This window comes from Mustela putorius, unplaced genomic scaffold, assembly GCF_011764305.1.
Source record: "Mustela putorius furo isolate JIRA1106 unplaced genomic scaffold, ASM1176430v1.1 tig00003856_pilon_pilon_pilon, whole genome shotgun sequence".
NCBI lineage: Eukaryota > Metazoa > Chordata > Mammalia > Carnivora > Mustelidae > Mustela > Mustela putorius.
This window is the reverse complement of record NW_025422008.1, coordinates 1488618-1506537: the sequence shown is the minus strand read 5'-3', so window position 1 is coordinate 1506537 and position 17920 is coordinate 1488618. Positions and strand designations below refer to the sequence as shown.

The 17920-nt window shown below is 44.6% G+C and overlaps 1 protein-coding gene and 1 long non-coding RNA gene across 4 annotated transcripts in view; one reads left to right on the top strand and one right to left on the bottom strand.

The window, feature by feature from the left end:
• Window positions 1-5206: 5206 nt before the first annotated feature.
• On the bottom strand, window positions 5207-7849 carry LOC123387569. Its single transcript, XR_006602012.1, has 3 exons — window positions 7711-7849; window positions 5948-6744; window positions 5207-5242 (listed from the first exon to the last, which is right to left on the bottom strand). It is a non-coding gene; the product is annotated as an uncharacterized LOC123387569 (long non-coding RNA).
• Window positions 7850-14420: 6571 nt separating this feature from the next.
• Window positions 14421-17920, top strand: part of LOC123387558 (saoe class I histocompatibility antigen, A alpha chain-like) — a 156423-nt gene continuing 152923 nt past the window's right edge. Inside the window, exons 1-8 of one of the 3 annotated variants that reach the window (XM_045065169.1) lie at window positions 14422-14582; window positions 14870-15139; window positions 15339-15614; window positions 16215-16490; window positions 16610-16714; window positions 17124-17156; window positions 17293-17340; window positions 17469-17885. In XM_045065169.1, the coding sequence (XP_044921104.1) occupies window positions 14519-14582; window positions 14870-15139; window positions 15339-15614; window positions 16215-16490; window positions 16610-16714; window positions 17124-17156; window positions 17293-17340; window positions 17469-17473 (1077 nt within the window). In that variant the 5' untranslated portion in view covers window positions 14422-14518 and the 3' untranslated portion in view covers window positions 17474-17885. Of the gene's footprint in view, window positions 14583-14869; window positions 15140-15338; window positions 15615-16214; window positions 16491-16609; window positions 16715-17123; window positions 17157-17292; window positions 17341-17468; window positions 17886-17920 lie in introns of those variants that run through there. The other 2 variants (XM_045065173.1, XM_045065170.1) reach the window with 2 other exon arrangements.

The following is a 17920-nucleotide window of genomic DNA, read 5'->3' as shown; positions in this document are numbered from 1 at the left end:
GAATGAAAACACATTAGTCCAAAACCTATGGGATACTGCAAAGGCAGTCCTAACAGAGAAATACATAGCCATCCAAGCCTTTCTCAAAAAACTAGAAAAATCCCAAAAGAACAAGCTAACCTTACACCTAAAAGATCTGGAGAAAGAATGGCAAATAAAGCCTAAACCAAGTAGGAGAAGAGAAATAAAAAAATTAGACAGGAATCAATGAAATAGAAACCAGAAAACAGTAGAACAGATCAGCAAAACTAGAAGTTCATTCTTTGAAAGAATTAATAAGATCAATAAATTGCTGGCCAGAGTTGTTGAAAAGAAAATGGAAAGGACTCAAATTAATAAAATCATGAATGAAAGGTCCAGAGGTCATGACTAACACCAAGGAAATAGAAACAAGTATTAGAAATTATTACTATATGCCAACAAATTAAGCAATCTAGAAGAAATGGATGCATTCCTGGAAACTTATAAACTACCAAGATTGAAACAGGCAGAAATAGACAATCTGAATAGACCCATAACCAGAAAGGAAATTGAAATAATAAATAAGAGTCCAGAATTCCCCTGGCCTCCCAGGGGAATTCTATCTAACATTTAAAGAAGAAATAATACCTATTCTACTGAAACTGTTCCAAAAAATAGAAATGGGAGGAAAACTGCCAAACTCATTCTATGAGGCCAGCATTGCCTTGACCCCCAAGCCAGACAAAGACCTCATCAATTCTCAAAGGAGAATTACAGACCAATATCCCTGATGAATACCAGTGCCAAAATACTCAATAAGACCCTAGCCAATAAGATCCAACAGCACATTAGAAGGATTGGTCACCATGACCAGGAGGGATTTATTCTTGGGTTTAACATCTGGAAATCCACCAGTGTGACAGACCACATTAATAAAAGAAAAGACAAGAATCAGATGATCCTCTCAATCTATACAGAGAAAGCATTTGACAAAATATAGCATCCCTTCCTGATTAAAACTCTTTCAAAGTACAGGATTAGAGGGACCATACCTAATATCATAAAAGCCATCTGTGAAACACCCATCATGAATATCATTCTCAATGGGGAAAAACTGAAAACTTTTCCCTTAAGGTCAGGAACATGACAGGGATTCCCACTCTCACCATTATTGTTCAAAATAATACTAGAAGTCCTAGCATCGGCAATCAGACAACAAAAAGAAATAAAAGGTATTCAAATTGGCAAAGAAGTCAAACTCTCTCTTTGCCGATGACATTCTTTATGTGGAAAACCCAAAAGACTCTACCCCCAAATTATTAGAACTCATACAGCAATTCAGCAATGTGGCAGGATACAAAATCAATGCACAGAAATCAGTTGCATTTCTATACACTAACAATGTGACTGAACAAAGAGAAATTAAGGAATGGATTCCATTTGCAATAATACCAAAAACGATCGAATACCTTGGAATAAACCTAACCAAAGAGGTAAAGGATTTATACTCTAGAAACTACAGAACACCTATAAAGAAACTGAGAAGGACACAAAGAGATGGAAAAAGGACACAAAGAGATGGAAAACCATTCCATGCTCATGGATTGGAAGAATAAACATTATGAATATGTCTATGCTGCCCAGAGCAATCCACACTTTCAATGCAATCCCTTTCAAATTGCCACTGACATTCTTCACAGAGCTGGAACAAATAATCCTAAAATTTGTATGGAACTAGAAAAGACCACAAATCGCCAGGGGAATGCCGATAACGAAAAACTGAAGGTGGGGGCATCACAATGCTTGACTTCAAGCTATATTACAAAGCAGTGGCCATCAAGACAGCATGGTATTGGCACAAAAGCAGACACACAAATCAATGGAACAGAACAGAGAGTCCAGAAATGGACCCTCAACTCTATGGCCAACTAATAATCTTCAACAAATCAGGAAAGAATATCCAATGGAAAAAAGACAGTCTCTTCAATAAATAATCCTGGAGAAACTGGACAGCCACATTCAGAAGAATGAAATAATCTCTTACACCATACACAAAAATAAACTCAAAATGGATGAAAGACCTAAATGAAAGATAGGAATCCATCAAAATCCCAGAGGAGAACATAGTCAGGAACCTCTTTGACAAAAGCAAAAATGAACTTTTGGGACTTTATCAAGATAAAAAGCTTTTGCACAGCAAAGGAAACAGTCAACAAAAACAAAGGCAATCCCCAGAATGGGAGAAGATATTTGCAAATGACATTTCAGATAAAGGGCTGATATCTAAGATCTATAATAGATAGATCTTTATAGATGGATATCAATATATCCAATATATTTATATCAAGATTTAAAGAACTTATCAGACTCAATAACCCAAAAAGCAAATAATCCAGTCATGAAATGGGCAGAAAACATAAGCAGACAGTTCTCCAAAGAAAACATTCAAATAGCTAACAGACACATGAAAAAATGTTCAACATCTCTAACCATCAGGGAGATACAAATCAAAACCACAATGAGATAAATGAGATACCACCTTATACCAGCTAGAATGGTCAAAATTAACAAGATAGTTAAAAGAAATTGTTGGCAAGGTTGTGGAGAAAGGGGACCCACTTTCATTGTTGATGGGATTACAACCTGGTACAACCATTCTGAAAAACAGTATGGAGCTTCCTCAAGACTTTAAAAATAGAGCTACCCTATGATTCAGGAATTATACTACTAGGCATTTACCCCCAAAATACAGATGTAGTAAAAAGAAGGGGCACATGTACTCCAATGTTCATAGCAGCAATGTCCACAACAGCCAAACAATGGAAGGAACCAAGATGCCCTTCAACAGAGGAATGGATTAAAAAAAAGATGTGGTACATAAATAGAATGGAGTATTAGTCATCAGAAAGGATGAATACTCACCATTTGCTTCAACATGGATGGAATTGGAGGAGATTATTCTAAGTGAAATAAGTTAAGCAGAAAAAGATGATTATCATATGGTTTCTCTCATATATAGAACATAAGGAATAGCATGCAGAACCACAGGAGAAGGGAGGGGAAACTGAGTGGGAAGAAATCAGAGAAGGAGACAAACCATGAGGGATTGTGGACTCCAGGAAACAGAGGTTTACAGAAGGGAGGTGGATGGGAGTCTGGGGTGACTAGATGATGGGTTTTAAGGAGGGCGCATGTTGGGATGAGCATGGAGTTTTATACACAACTATTTAATCATTGGACACTACAACAAAAACTTATGATGTACCACATGCTGGCTAACCGAACATAATTAAAAAAAAAAAACTAAAGGCAAAATTAATTAATTAACTAATTAATTAATTAAATCCTCACCTCACCAGGAGAATCTAAGACAGGGGAATCTCCCTGTCTTAAAGTCAGCTGATTTGAGACCTAACATATCTGCAAGGTTCCTGGCCAACAGCACCTACATCAGTGTTTGATTGAATACCTGGTGGAAGAGGTCCTTCACCCAATCTACCTTTCATGGAGTTCCCACCTGTCTATTCAGGGCCCGTTCATCCCCACTGATATTAATGAGCGAATTCTAGGACATCTGTCCTGCCTGATCTCTGCCCTGTAGAGGAAAATACCCTCAAATATCTAGTGATGTCCTGTTCCCTCTTCCCAACACTTTGCTGATGACTTTCAGGAAAGGTGAGTCTTCGGGATCCTCTTGTGGAATGTAATCATCTGGTGGGTCTTTTTTCTACACATAATACCTGCATTCTGCATGTCTACTTCCTTCAGCTTCTTTATCCCAAGTTTTACTGTCTCTTTATTAGGGCAACTAAGTCATGTCTACTTTGTGGAGAGTTGGACACCACTTTCCCCATCTACATAGAGCCACCCCAATGGTGATATTGCCCCATGTCTTGGGCTTCTGGATAAAACCACATCCTGAAAAGTGCTCCTAGTCAATGCATTTTCCCTTCTCCATCCTGATATTCTGGCCCCTCGATCAAGCATCCTCAGAATCCAATCCCAGAGCTGCTGTTCATGCTCCTACACATGCATGCTAGGTCATTCTCGCAAACCTACTGAGTAGATACCACTTGCATCTGCACCATTGTCCAGCACAGGAAGTGTTAACCATTAGTAGAGAAGGGCGAGCCTCCTTCATGTGTCCAGAGGGTGCTGAAGGGCATCCACTGGGAGGAAATTGATCATGTCTGCAGGATCTTGGGTTTTTCCCACAGGGGAAGTGACTGTAAGGAATGTGTTAGGAGAAAGCATTGTGAGAAGACATGGCAAAGGAGCCAGAAAGGCTGGAAGAACAGCAAATCTTGATGCAAGTCTGAATCCGAGGGAAGGAGAGAGAAGAAAGTTTGGCTAGAAGTGTCCTAGACCCAGTGCAGAGTCAGACAAGTTCATCAGGGTATCAGGAAGCCCTGGAGCCTCAGTCAGCCTGCAGAGGAGAAAGAGTTCTGCCTCAGTTTCTGTGCTGTTCTCAAGGACAGGCTGGAGGAATTCTAGAGGAAGTGCATTCTAAGAGCACACATGGCATCAGATTTGAGGGCACACAGCCAGGGCCAGGGATCAGTTACATACCCTCAAGCCAAGGGTCAGGGTTGTGTCTTCTCAAAGCCACCACTATAATTCACTTGAGAACAAACATTGGTGAAGAAAAAGAGAACAGGGGAAGAATTGCTGGATAAGTACTTGTAATCAGACAAGAAGGGACGCGATCTAGGGCAGCACCAAAGGGAGTGACTCTGGCTGGCAACAGCATGGATGGCACCTGTGCTAAAGGATTGCAAGGCCCATCACATGGGGACAGATGCTAGGACCTGAACAGATGGTAGAAGAAATCTGTACAATTGTCCTCTAATGTGTTCAGTACACAAGCAGATGGCAAACCTGCTAGACAAGGGCGTTAAGGCAACAGTCTTACTGATGTTCCAGCTGAAGTCAGATGATGGTTGACTAGGAGCCTCCCAATACTGTTCTCTCTAGAAAAACAACACACACACACACACACACACACACACACACACGATAAAAATATCAATTTATCAATCAATTAATCAGGTACAACCCTTGTTTCTGTAAAAACATCAATAAAAACAATAAACTACATAATTGATGACAGTGGCTCTGGGAAAGCTCTGGACTACCCTGAGGAAATAGCAGAATGCTTTAGAGCACAAAACCCAAGGATGGCTACATAGAAAAGTGCAGGAAACATTTTACTCATGTCACCCCATCCGTCAGTCTGGAGCAGATCAGCACAAGGAAGATGCCCTCAGAGGGATGATTTCACCTGCAGGAAAAAGAGAACAGGAGGACTCTTGTCATCTTGCTTACCTGTGGAATCTGCATCCTTTGCCATCAAGGACCCCACAGAGAGTCTCTAGTAATGCTGAACCCCCTGACGGAGCTGTCCAGAGTCCTGCCACTTCATCTCCTTCCCAGCGCTGGAGCTCTCACAGTGGTGAGACCTGCCCCCAGTGGCCCAAGTCCCTGCTGTGCTCCATTCTCCAGGATTAGGATCCCACAGAACCTCACCATCTACAAGGGCTGGAGATGCAGCTGCACTGTGCTCCGCCCCTTGTTCCACATTTGGAAATTTGAGCAAATGATACTAGGGCCATGCAACTACTGTTCTACACCCCTCTTGCTGAGTCCTGATGGGGGTTTTGATCCACCATCATATATGCAGTCTTGTCACTCTGTGCACCACCTCAGGAATCCTAAATTGAGGCTTTGACCCACCATCCCTGGGGCCATGTTGCTGAGTTTATGTAAAGAACTTAATGGACTGAGGAATGAGGGGTTACTACGTAACTTCCTTATTTTTGTATATTTTTGAATATCTATTGAATTATCTTGTATGTGTATGAATAATGTTTCTAAAAATAAAGTACTGTAAAATAGCAAATAACTGACATATCATCCTCAGACCATGAATGATCAGGTTCTGATCTTCCCCTTTAGGACCAATCATCTTTTCACTGAACTATTTTACCTCAAATTTCCATTTCCAAAGCATGTGGGCTGGATTGTATGGACAAATTCTCCCACTGAAATAGCTTGAAATGTCATGTAACTTGGAAAAACCATCATCTAGAAAGCACTAAGGTTCACAAGACAGTAATAAATGAGTTAATGAGCACACCCCAGAAAGAAGGGAAAGACCCTACTTGGCCCCCCAGAGAGCAGGGTCCCGAAACATGGAGCAAAGGCTCTGTGAGTCCCCTGCACAGAGTGCAGACAGGCAGGCCCAGACCTTTCAGCTCTGTGCCCTGAGCTGCTCTTTCTTACCATCTCTTTCCCTTTTAAAGTATAAATAAAACATTTACATTCTGATTCTGATGTGTATGATGATGAACGATACAGAGTGTCACATATATTCACTGCAGAAAAATTATAAATTGATAAGATGATAAATGACAAGATAAAAAGGATGGTAGTCTTTATACCTGAGCTATTTGTTGCATTTGCTTCTAGTCTCTTATATGTCCTCCTAATGCTAGAAGTCTGTCTCCATAAAGTGAAGAGCACAGAGCTCAAGGGGCTCCAGCCCTGCTTTATCTGGATGCCATTTCCCTAGTCATTTCTTTCTCACTCAGAAAAGAAAGACTCAGGTGAGAACTGCACACTCTCCCCACCCCTCACCCCACCTCTGCACCTGTGTCCTCACCTTCTAAGCAGTGATGGGGGAAGGGTCTTCCTGTCTCAGGCTCCCCTTCCATGTGGGCACACATGGCCCCTCACTCACCTGTATCATGCACTTCCCCCTCTTTTCTGGTTCAGCCATTCCTCCTAGAAACATGTGGGGATGACTCCCATTCAGCAACAGGAAACAAAATTAAATAAATCAAAACAAAATCATCCCATAAAAAAACAGCATTTTCACCCATGAGTCCTCCAACTCCTGCCCCATCTCTATGACTTCTGTGTAGAACTCATCCTGACCCATCACCTCATCCACCATGTTGTCTTTATAGCAAATGGATAGAGGAACAGTTTTATAGTCCTTGATTTTAAGACAGATGTCCCAAAGCTTCCATGTCCCTATTTCCTGAATCTCAGAGACCACCTGCATTAGTTCTTCTAGCTGATTCTCTGATTACTGCTTCTGTGCCTCTAAGTAGCCTGCTTCTCAGACTCTTTCTCTGGTCTTCAGGTTTATGTGTCATCTTGACTGAATTGGCGCCTCTTTCACACTCTCTCATCTGCCCCATATTAATTATTTGATAATTTTGATGAGCTCAATGTGCAGTGTTTGCATGATTATGATCATGAAATGTTAGTCACAACTGAGCTTTTCATAGACTATGATTATGATTTCCTTCCTGAATCAACTTTTTATTTTCCCTGGAGTAAATAACTATCTTATACCATCATTTGCTCAGTTTCTACTGTGCTCCTTTAAATCCTTCCCTCACCCCATCCTATTGGGTAAATCTTCATGGACATATTTGAGCCAATCCAATCTTCTCCCATTTCATGTCTGTGCAGCCGCCTGGCCTGCAGTCTTCAGCCCTGCCCCATGGGGAAGGGATGCCTACACCCCTGGTGTAGGGCTGACACCCAGACCCCCTGAAGCACCTACCAGGGGCACTTGGCCTCTCTCCTGCTGGCTCCCTGTTGCTGGGATCCCACATGCTCCCCTTGTTTAGTTTTCTCCATCTTTTGTCCCTTGTTCCCTACTGGTATCCCGTAGAAGGAAACATGGAAAGTAGAACAGAAACCCTCACATCTGAGGAGACTTTAGGCTGCCCTCACCCTGAGTCACATGGTGACGTGACAGAGACTTTGTGCTGGACAGAGTTGTCCTCAGGATTTGGGGGCCTTGTCTCATGTCTTCCAGCCCATAGGCCTGTGTTGCCTCTTGGAGTCTTCAGGGTGTTTGCCCTTCCATCCTCCTTGTGACATTTCACTGTGATGTGTCCTGGTGTGGGTCTCCTCTCCTCTAGGTAAGAATTTGGGTAGGTCTTTCCCTGTGAAATTGAAGAAATATTCCTGAAATTGTTTTTCATCATTTCCTATCTCCATTCTTTATAAAACAATTATTATTAACTTGTTGGAATCACTTGATTAAGAAACAAAGAGGTCTTCTCTCCTGTTGCCATCACCCTCCTGATTGTATGGCTTTGGGGAAGGACAACTGTAATCATCCAGTGTATCCACTCAATTATTCATTCCTATGGTCATATTATTATTTCCCCACAGCTCTCTCCTGCTCTATGATTGTACAGCACTGTGTGGAGTTGTGTTTTTGCTTCATACCCATATATATGCCTGGTGCATCCTATAGATGAGACTGATGCTAGTGGTAGGGGACCTGCTAGGTCTCCTGGATTCTGCTTTCATGATATCATGACCTTTCTCCACATAGCACTCATCTCAGGAGCGATTTACATTGCCTTCTGTCATTTTTGCTCCATGCCCATCTCCCACATGACTCTGCCAGTGTCCTGTGACCAGGGTGTCACTCTTGCTGTTACTCTGTGCTGTAACTCCAGAGGTCAGCTGATCCTAAGCTCCTGGAGGCCTCGAGATATCCACTGGATGATGGACTTTAGTGTGCTTTGAACAGCTGAGTCATATTGCTTGTTAATGTCCTCCTAGGCTCTGAGTCCAGCATCCTCCCATCACAGAACATTCTGGAACATTGGAACAGCTTGCTAGCATGGAGTGCACATCAAACCCCTTCTGAAGGATAGCTAACAGTAAAAGACAAGTCAGCAAGGCCTCTGAGAGCAAACTTTCTGGGCTGAACCCTGCCTCTACCACCTCCTTTTCTCCAAGTCCTCTCTTGCCTGTCTGTACAAAGGGATCCCCTATGGGGTGCCTCATGAGTTTTATTTCATGATGAAGTTTGACACTCTGTGTAAAACACATGATGATAATCCCCAAGACATGTTAAGTGTTCCACTATTTATACTCACAATTATCATATTGATTATAATACTTACATAAGTTTTATTCTTTGTTTTCTTAAACCACAATTCAAGAAACGTTCTTGAAAATATGCTTTCAAAAACATGTGTGATTAACTCCTTAGGATAATCTCCTAAAAGAATATGTATGTGTCACAATATAAGCGCATTTAAATTATGGAGATATTTTTCAAAAACACCCATTAAAAACTATATACCAGTGTTCACTCCCATCAACATTTATTTATTTTTTATTAAGATTTATTTATTTATTTGAGAGAGAGTATGAGTGGGTGGAGGGGCAGACAGAGAGAATCTCAAACAGATTCCCTGCTGAGTGCAGAGCCCTACTTAGGGCTGGATCTCATGACCCAAATGATCATGACCTAAGTCAGAATCACACGTGAGTCTGTTAACTGACTGAGCCATCTAGGCGACCTTCCCATCAACTTTAGGATGGTGTGTTTTACTGACCCTTCTATGGGGCACTCTCATCAGTTACTTTCATCTGTGTTAAGTTCATATATTCTAAGTTCTATTCCCATTTCTTAGTGCACATTCTCATTTTTGTTTTTGTTTACTTATTACAATATACTTGTTTGATATTTCATTTCGTCCTTTCCAAATTGTCTTGTAATTATTTAATTCCTTTTTCTTTCATTTTCTCTTTTATTATGTGAGTACAGTTGACCCACAATATTCCATGCCTTTTAGGTGTACAACATAGTGATCTGCCATATAATCTAACAATTCCATTCTTGGGTATTTACCCAAAGTTATTGAAACACCAATTCTATAATTGTGTTTTCAATAGGTTGTGCCTATTTTAAAATATGGAATTGAAGAGAGAAGAGCCAGCAGCCCCCAATAGCAGAAGCTGGTCTGACACTGACAGTTGGACTCAGTGGTCAGAAGCTGGTGAATGTCCATTTGGCCATATTCCTCTCCTGTGGGACATAAGTCAGTCACCTCACAAAACATCAGCATCAGACAAGGACACTCTGAAACCACAACTTCACTTTGTGTCATTACAGACAAAACAAGGCACTAAACAACCCACAGAATAACATACACCTCCCTGTGTCAGCCAGTGTGAGCAACTGCTGCTTCTTTACCATGACTGCTCTCTCCTCACTCTGGTCTGGCCTGCCTGGAGAGCGGACTCACCGAGATGCTCAGCCATAGGATTTGTGTACACATCCTGACAACATGCAGTTGGGAGTGGACCCCACATCCATGGATCCTCTCCAAAACTCCCATCCAAAGCCCATGTCCCACAGGTTCTAACACCTTCATTAATTAAGATGTCCCATGGCCCCCAAAGGGGTGTGTTCTCTCTCACTGCAATAGGTAATAGATCCAACTTGAATGCTCACAGGTCCTCCTAGTGGTCTTGGGCTCAACAATATTGAACCATGTTACCCTTTTTCTGTGAATATTGTTTTTCTGTTTTTTACTTTGATCATGGACATGTGTTTGTATCTTTGTGAGTGTGTGGATCACATGCCGAAATTTCATGTTCTTCTTTATGGGTTTTCATCATTAGGCCATGCTTAGAGAATTCTTCATCCCACCCTTGTAAACATTTCATGTATATTTTCCCCTCAGTGGAAATGAAGAGCAGAGGGTTTTGAAGGAGAAGGGAAATGTAGAGAATTGTCTGAATTTGGGTAAAAGTATGGGGAGGAGAACACATAAAGTTTCTAAGGTGGTGGAATCTAAGATGTCCATCTTCTGCTTTATGATTTTTACAAGTATGTACAGCGCCTACGAGGTATCTGATATATGTGTGTTCAATAAATCCTCTCATTTGGGCTCAATGAAGACTTATATGCCTGCTTATGTTTACCAGCTGAATGCAAACAACACCAAGACGACAGCCAAAGTAATAGAGACATCAGTTAGCTCCAGTAATGGGCTTTTTTCAACACTTATATGACCTTGATGTGATACATTATGTTTTGGTTAATGTCTGCACACTTTAGCTGTTATAATGCAAGTTAATTAAACTTTCATGCTGTCTCTTAAGGCTATGTCTCAGACCAACATAGACAACTTCATAACTTCCATTTAAAGGCAAGTTTAATACACATACACCTATGAGTCACACAGTATCTTCTTTGAGGAGGATCCTGACAGCTAAGAGTGTTTTAGGTACATACTGTCTGAATAGTAGCTATGAGCCACTATGGCTACTTAAATTCCTACTAATTTAAAACAATTAAAAATGCAACTGCTCAGCACACCAGCCCCATTTCAAGTGCCACCTGCATCTCAGGAACCACATGTATCTTGTGGCCACCATATTGGACAGTGTGGATACAGAACAATTGCTTCCGCATAGACTGTAGTATTGGGTGGTACTGCTCTCCATACTTGGTGAGTCTCAAGTCAGATGCATGAGACACATGTAAAGTGAAAAGACCAACATGATTTCTCTTACAGATGACACCAGATTTCTGTCTGGGATTTGAACACATATGAAGCTGATATGTCACAAAATCAAAGTCGATTATGCCTGGGTCTGGTGCCTTCAGGGGCAAACTGTCCCCAGTTACAAAAGGGAAATCCCTGTCCTCTACTTCCCTTCCCAGACTGGGGACCCTCTTTGCCATCACATTTTCAGGAGGTGAGGTCTCTTCTAGATGCACTCAGGGGCTAAAGTCAGAGCTCAGTTTTCAGAGGCAGGAAGTGCATCTCAGGGAAAAGGATTCTGCTGAGTGAGGAGGAGGCCAGGGCAGGGTCAGTGGGAGACTCTCCCAGGGTTGTTCAGAGCAGCCGTTCTCAAAGTGTGTTCTGGGGAACACCTGAAGTCACTGAGGCCCTTTCACAGAATCCACAAGGTTAAAACTGTTATAACACCACTTAGACATTTTCACCATGTTGACACTCGCACTGAGGTAAAACTTAACAAGAATGGAGGTGATGGGTCCACAAGGCAATTGTTATTCTTCACCATTACTTGCTTTCATAAAAAAACAAAAAACACTCTTTCGGCCAACTTTCTGAACCACCTTAACAGTCACATGAATATCTTGGCAGATGCTCTCCAGAGCAGTCACTATGCCTAGAACAGAGGCAAAAGTCAAGTCTTATTAGTCCATGCTCCAAAGTCATTGCCCAGTTTCTAACTGTGATGACAAAGCATGGTTTTGTTTTTGTTTTTTGTTTCTTTGGTTTTTTTTTTTCTGGTGCTTCCAACCATTTACTCATTTCTGTACCCAATACGTACAGTGCACTGACCTATGTGGGGCCTCCTAGGATTCCCCTGCAAAGCCATGGAAAGCACAAGACACACTGAAGGGAGATCCCCAAGCCCCAAAGAAAGGCATGAAACCCCACAGAGCTCTTCCCAGAAAATCTTCAACCTGACTGTGCCTTTCCAGAACAGTTTAGAGGGACACCGTAATTGGGCTGATGGAACCATAAATCTCAACTTCGTTTTCTATGTAACATATTTCATTTTTCCAGGTTAAAAGACAGTTAAGTGATGAGGAACTAGAAACACCAAGGGTTCAAAGTCTCCATTAAGGGTGAAGACGTGGGGCAGCAGGTAACTGAGAGGACAGATCCACAGCCCATGGAGGGTGTCCGGAGGTGGTTGCTGGGCCGGAGCTTAAAGCCTGGGGGAGGCACCTGGTGCTCACCAACCCAAAATATGAAGCACGGTTACATTGGGAATTTGAAATCACTACTGATCACCGAGATGGAAACCTTTTTGGGAACCTCAAGGACAAGTTAAACACGTGTGGAGCAGTCAGCCCCAGATTTGATGTACAGTTCAAAGATCTACCAAAATGGCAGAAAAATCTTCCCTTCCCTCCAGTTTGGTTTCTTTGAACTGACAACCTCAGCTGGCATCATGGACCCTGAAGAAGCAAGACAAAAACACACACAAGGGAAAACCCTGAGACTCTTTTTCTAGGGATGTAATACATACATGTAAATAAAATGACTCAGTGGAAAACAAAAAGAAGCTAACATCACATTAAACATCCCAGTTGAATCATCAAAAATTATTATCTTTACTAAGTTATTCTCAAATCCATTTTTAAACATGTCTTACATGATATGTGAGATGGGCAGTAGCAGTCTGCCACATCCCTAAGCTCCAAGGTAAATAATTTGTATGAAATTTGTATGAACTTAACTGATTAAGTGGTTTCATTTTTTTTTTTTTTTTCTCTACACAATGTCATTTTTACCTGAAGGAATGGATGACATAGAAACTTGTATTATTTAGACTGGGCAATTTGACAGGCAGTTTCTGGAAAATGAACAGGAATGTATCCATTCATGAATCAACTCACACAGGACAGCTGAGAATACTTGTTGCCTTGATCAAATATAAGCTCTCAATTTTGGAAAACCTGTGATCCACCAACAAACCTGACAGGTTCTCACTACTGACAAATTTTTCTGTTGGGATTTGTGGTAATATTAAAACAAATGTGACTTTCCAATAATTCTTTTCAGTTTCAACACTGAAACACCTTTAAGATTTTAGTGAAACAACACATTACTTAAAAAAAATTTGTGCGTTAGTACAAGATCCATTCAGTGCACAAGATGGACCTGTGGATTTTAATGTAAAAGAAAAGGAAATAGCCAATGATACTGTTCAGGTGCCACTTCACCAATAACCTTAGAGAAAGTACAACTTGTGTAGTGTGAATATAGTATCAAAGCTGAATATCTGAAAAGGTTATGAAACCTACTGTTCTCCTATCTCTGTGCAAGGCTGTAAATGTTTTTCATATACTTTACTCAAAGCAATGCAATAAATGCAGAAAGAAGCAAATCTGAACATCTAGTGGTTCAGGTAGTTAAGAAAAAGATTTACAAAAATGCAAAGTATAACAAATCCAACTCTTCTCACTACCCTGTTAATTTGGGGGAACTAATTTTTCATAAAAACAGCATTGCTGTTTTCATGCCATGGGTTATTAATATGATTCTAAGCGAATTATTATTATTATTATTATTTGCACTTTCTTAGAGATACAGAGTGAGCAGAGAGGGGCTGAGGGAGGAGAGAATCTTAAGCGGGCTCCAAGGTCAGCCCTGAGACAGAGGTGTGGCTTGATCTCATCACCTGAAATAAGGAGTTGCTCCCTTAGCTGACTGAACCACCCAGGCGCCCTGGTAAATTTTTTTAAACAGCCTTTTCCCTACTATGATCAATATTGATAGCTATAACCTACATTCGCAAAATTATCGTTGGGGTCCTCAGTAATCTGTGAGACTGTAAAGATAACCTTCTAACAAAATGTTTCAGAATCACTGACACAGCTCCTGGGCCATGACTCAAGGAGACAATGTGACAGAGAGCACCCCGAGCAGTAGGTGAGGGGTCAATGTAAAGGCCGAGGTCCCTGTACCTGCCTCTCAAGGTCTCAGGCCCTAGCACCCTGTGTGGGGCCTGGAAGCCCAATGCTGGGGAGTCCCCTTCTCCGCGGGTTTCACTTCTCCCTCTCACAACCTGTGTCACCTCCTCTTGCCTGGATACTCGTGATGCGGTCCCAATTCGCACTCCCATTGGGCGTCAGGTTTCCGTCGAAGTCAGTCAGCGGAACACCGGTTCCGGGTTCTGAAGTCCTCCCCAGACCCGCGGAGACCCAGTTGCTCCTCAGACCCTGAGGGTCTGGACCATGGGGTCCCCAGTCCTCCTCCTGCTCCTGTCGGGGGCGCTGGCCGTGACCGAGACCTGGGCGGGTGAGTGCGGGGCGGGAGGAAAGGGCTCTGCGGGACAGGAGCGAGGGGACGCCCGGGCGGGGACGCGGAACCCTTGAGGAAGGCGCCTCTCCGCCGCCCCCGCCCCAGACCCCAGCCCCTCGGCCCCACCCCTGCCTGTGCTCCCCCGTTCCTCCCCGCCTCCGCCCTGCTCTTCCCCACTCGGTGCCCCTTCCATTACCCTCCCGGCCGCCTCCACCTGGGCCCTGGGCCCGGGACCCCGCGCCGGGAGGAGGGTCGGGCGGGTCTCAGCCCCTCCGCGCCCGCAGGCTCCCACTCCCTGAGGTATTTCGACACCGCGGTGTCCCGGCCCGGCCGCGGGGAGCCCCGCTTCATCTCCGTGGGCTACGTGGACGACACGCAGTTCGTGCGGTTCGACAGCGACTCTCCCAGTCGGAGGATGGAGCCGCGGGCGCCATGGATGGAGCAGGAGAGGCCGGAGTATTGGGACCGGCAGACCCGGAACCTCAAGGACACCGCACTGACTTTCCGAGTGAACCTGAACACCCTGCGGGGCTACTACAACCAGAGCGAGGCGGGTGAGCGACAGGGCCCGGGTCCAGGTCACGACCCCCATCCCCACGTTCCTCCCAGGGCCTATCCAGGTGTCGGGGTCCGAGCGCCACCCTGAGGCTGCGGGACCCACCAGTACCCCTAACAGGGAACAATCGCGGGAACTTTCACGCTGTTTTATTTTCTCTTTCGACTTTAACCCCCTGCCTGTCGGGGCGGGGCCAGGGTCTCACACCATCCAGCGCATGTACGGCTGTGACGTGGAGCCCGACGGGCGCCTCCTCCGCGGGTACAGTCAGTTAGCCTACGACGGCGCGGATTACCTCGCCCTGAACGAGGACCTGCGCTCCTGGACCGTGGCGGACGCGGCGGCGCAGATCTCCTGGCGCAAGTGGGAGGTGGCCGGTGAGGCAGAGCATGAGAGGAACTACCTGGAGGGAGACTGCGTGGAGTGGCTCCGCAGGTACCTGGAGAACGGGAAGGAGACGCTGCTGCGCGCAGGTACCAGGGGCCGCGGGGCCTCCCTGATCTCCCCTCCCCTGTGGCTGGCTTCTCAGGAAGGGAAAATGGACTCAGTGTGGAAACACCGCCCTCCCACGGGTGGGGAGAGGGAGTTCCGCCTGGGTGTTCAGGTTCCTACTAGAGAGTGACTCACCCAGAGGGCCGCTTTTCTCTAAAGGACAGTGGAGGAATCCAGTCTCTCCAGGAGACAGGTGGAGACCATCCCTGCAATAACCCATCAGCGGTTCCCTTTGACCCTGGCAGCCACCCTGGAAACCATGACAGAACCTCTCAAGGCCTTTTTCTCCAATACAAACATCTTTGGAGGTCTGACTGGGTGTTTTGAGTCATTCAACCCCGGCCACATTCAGGACCATTAGTACACACTCTCCCTTAAACCTACAGCCTCCTATCCTGGACGCTCTCCCTGAGTCTAGAACTTTCCAGGATTAGAAGATCCCAAGGGCTGTGCTGATGACTGGGTTTTGTGCTTCTTCCATCCGAACCAATACCCAGTTCATCTCCGGATGGTCACTTGAATGCCGTTTCAGTGGCCATAAAGGCAAACCCAAGTGTGGATTTTCTGATTCTCTTCCTCAGAACCCCCCAATACACACGTGACCCACCACCCCATCTCTGACCGTGATGTCACCCTGAGGTGCTGGGCCTTGGACTTCTACCCTGCGGAGATCACCCTGACCTGGCAGCGAGATGGAGAGGACCTGACCCAGGACACAGAGCTTGTAGAGACCAGGCCTGCAGGAGATGGAACCTTCCAGAAGTGGGTGGCTGTGGTGGTGCCTTCTGGACAGGAGCAGAGATACACATGCCACGTGCAGCATGAGGGACTGCCCAAGCCTGTCACCTTGAGATGGGGTAAGGAGGGTTTTGGGTAGAGCCTCTTCTCAGGGAAAGCAGAAGTCCTTCTGGAGAACTTCAGCAGAGCCAGGACACTTACCAGAGCTCTGCACCCCTCTCCTTCTCTCCATTTCCAGAGCCATCTACCAACCTCATCACGTGGATCATTGCTGGTCTGGGTCTCCTGGCTCTCCTGGTGGTCATTGCAGTGCTTGGATTTGTGATCTGGAGGAAGTGCTCAGGTAAGGAATGGAGTGGGGAGATCTGAGGTTTCTTGTCCCTCTGGGGAGTCTCCTAGGTAGCAGACTGTCCTGCCTTGTTACTGGGAAATACCATCCTCACAAATGGAATTGCCTGCTCTGGAGCAGATCATGAACACACACTCTGTAGCAGAGACTTGTGAAAATGAAAGACACATTTTCATCTTGTTAATTCTGATGATGGGGACCTCATGCCCAGCAGTCACAGGACAGAGAGGGAAGTCCCTGCTGAGGACAGAATGCCAGCAAGTCCAGTGACCCAGTGACTCCTCACCTCATTTTTCATGTTTTCTGTCATGTCCTCGGTGTTCTGTTACAATTCTGGAAACTTTATTTACAACCAGGACTGGGAGCTGTCCCAGGCCTCTGACATGATATTTTTCCCCCACAGGAGAGAAAAAACCAGGCTACTCTCATGCTGCACGTACGTATGGAGGGGTGATCCCTGAGACCCTGGGATAGTGTAGACAGGACCCCATGGGGAGCTCACACACCCCATAGCTCCTCCTGTAGTCTCCTCTCCTTTGGGCTCTGACCACGTCCTGTTTGTTCTCCCCTAGGCGATGACAGTGCCCAGGGCTCTGATGTGTCTCTCACGGCTGTTAAAGGTGAGACCCTGGAGACCCTGACATGGGGAAGGGTTGGGGCACTAGGGACACTTTGCACATGAGGGGGGCTGCTGAGATGTCCCCACTTATGGGACTGACCTCAATTTGTACATGATTTTTTTTTACAGTGTGAGACCAGTTGCCTTGTGGGAGCTAAGAGATGGAAGATTTCTTCACACCCCCACTTGGTGACATCAGCAACCCCTGACTTCTGTTTGTGCAGAATATGTCAGAATGTGTCTGAGTTCCTTTGAGCATATATGAGGACATGAGGAGATTTGCCCACCAGACCCCTCCCTATTCTGATTTTATTCTCCTTTCTGATGTGCTTTCCTGTTCCAAAAGAGGCAGGGCTGGACCATCTCCATCTCTGTCTTTATTTCATGCTGGGCTGAGTACAAATGACTTATTTCTGTATTGAAAATAAGAATCCAGACATGAGTTATGTTTCCTAATTCTTCCATATGGGATTGATTAGGTAATAAAAGAGGAGATTTGTAAAATTGAGACAGCAAATAAATGGAAGCGCTGAGAACCTTCTAGAATCCATGCATTTACTGTGCTAAGTCTGTTGCAGGTG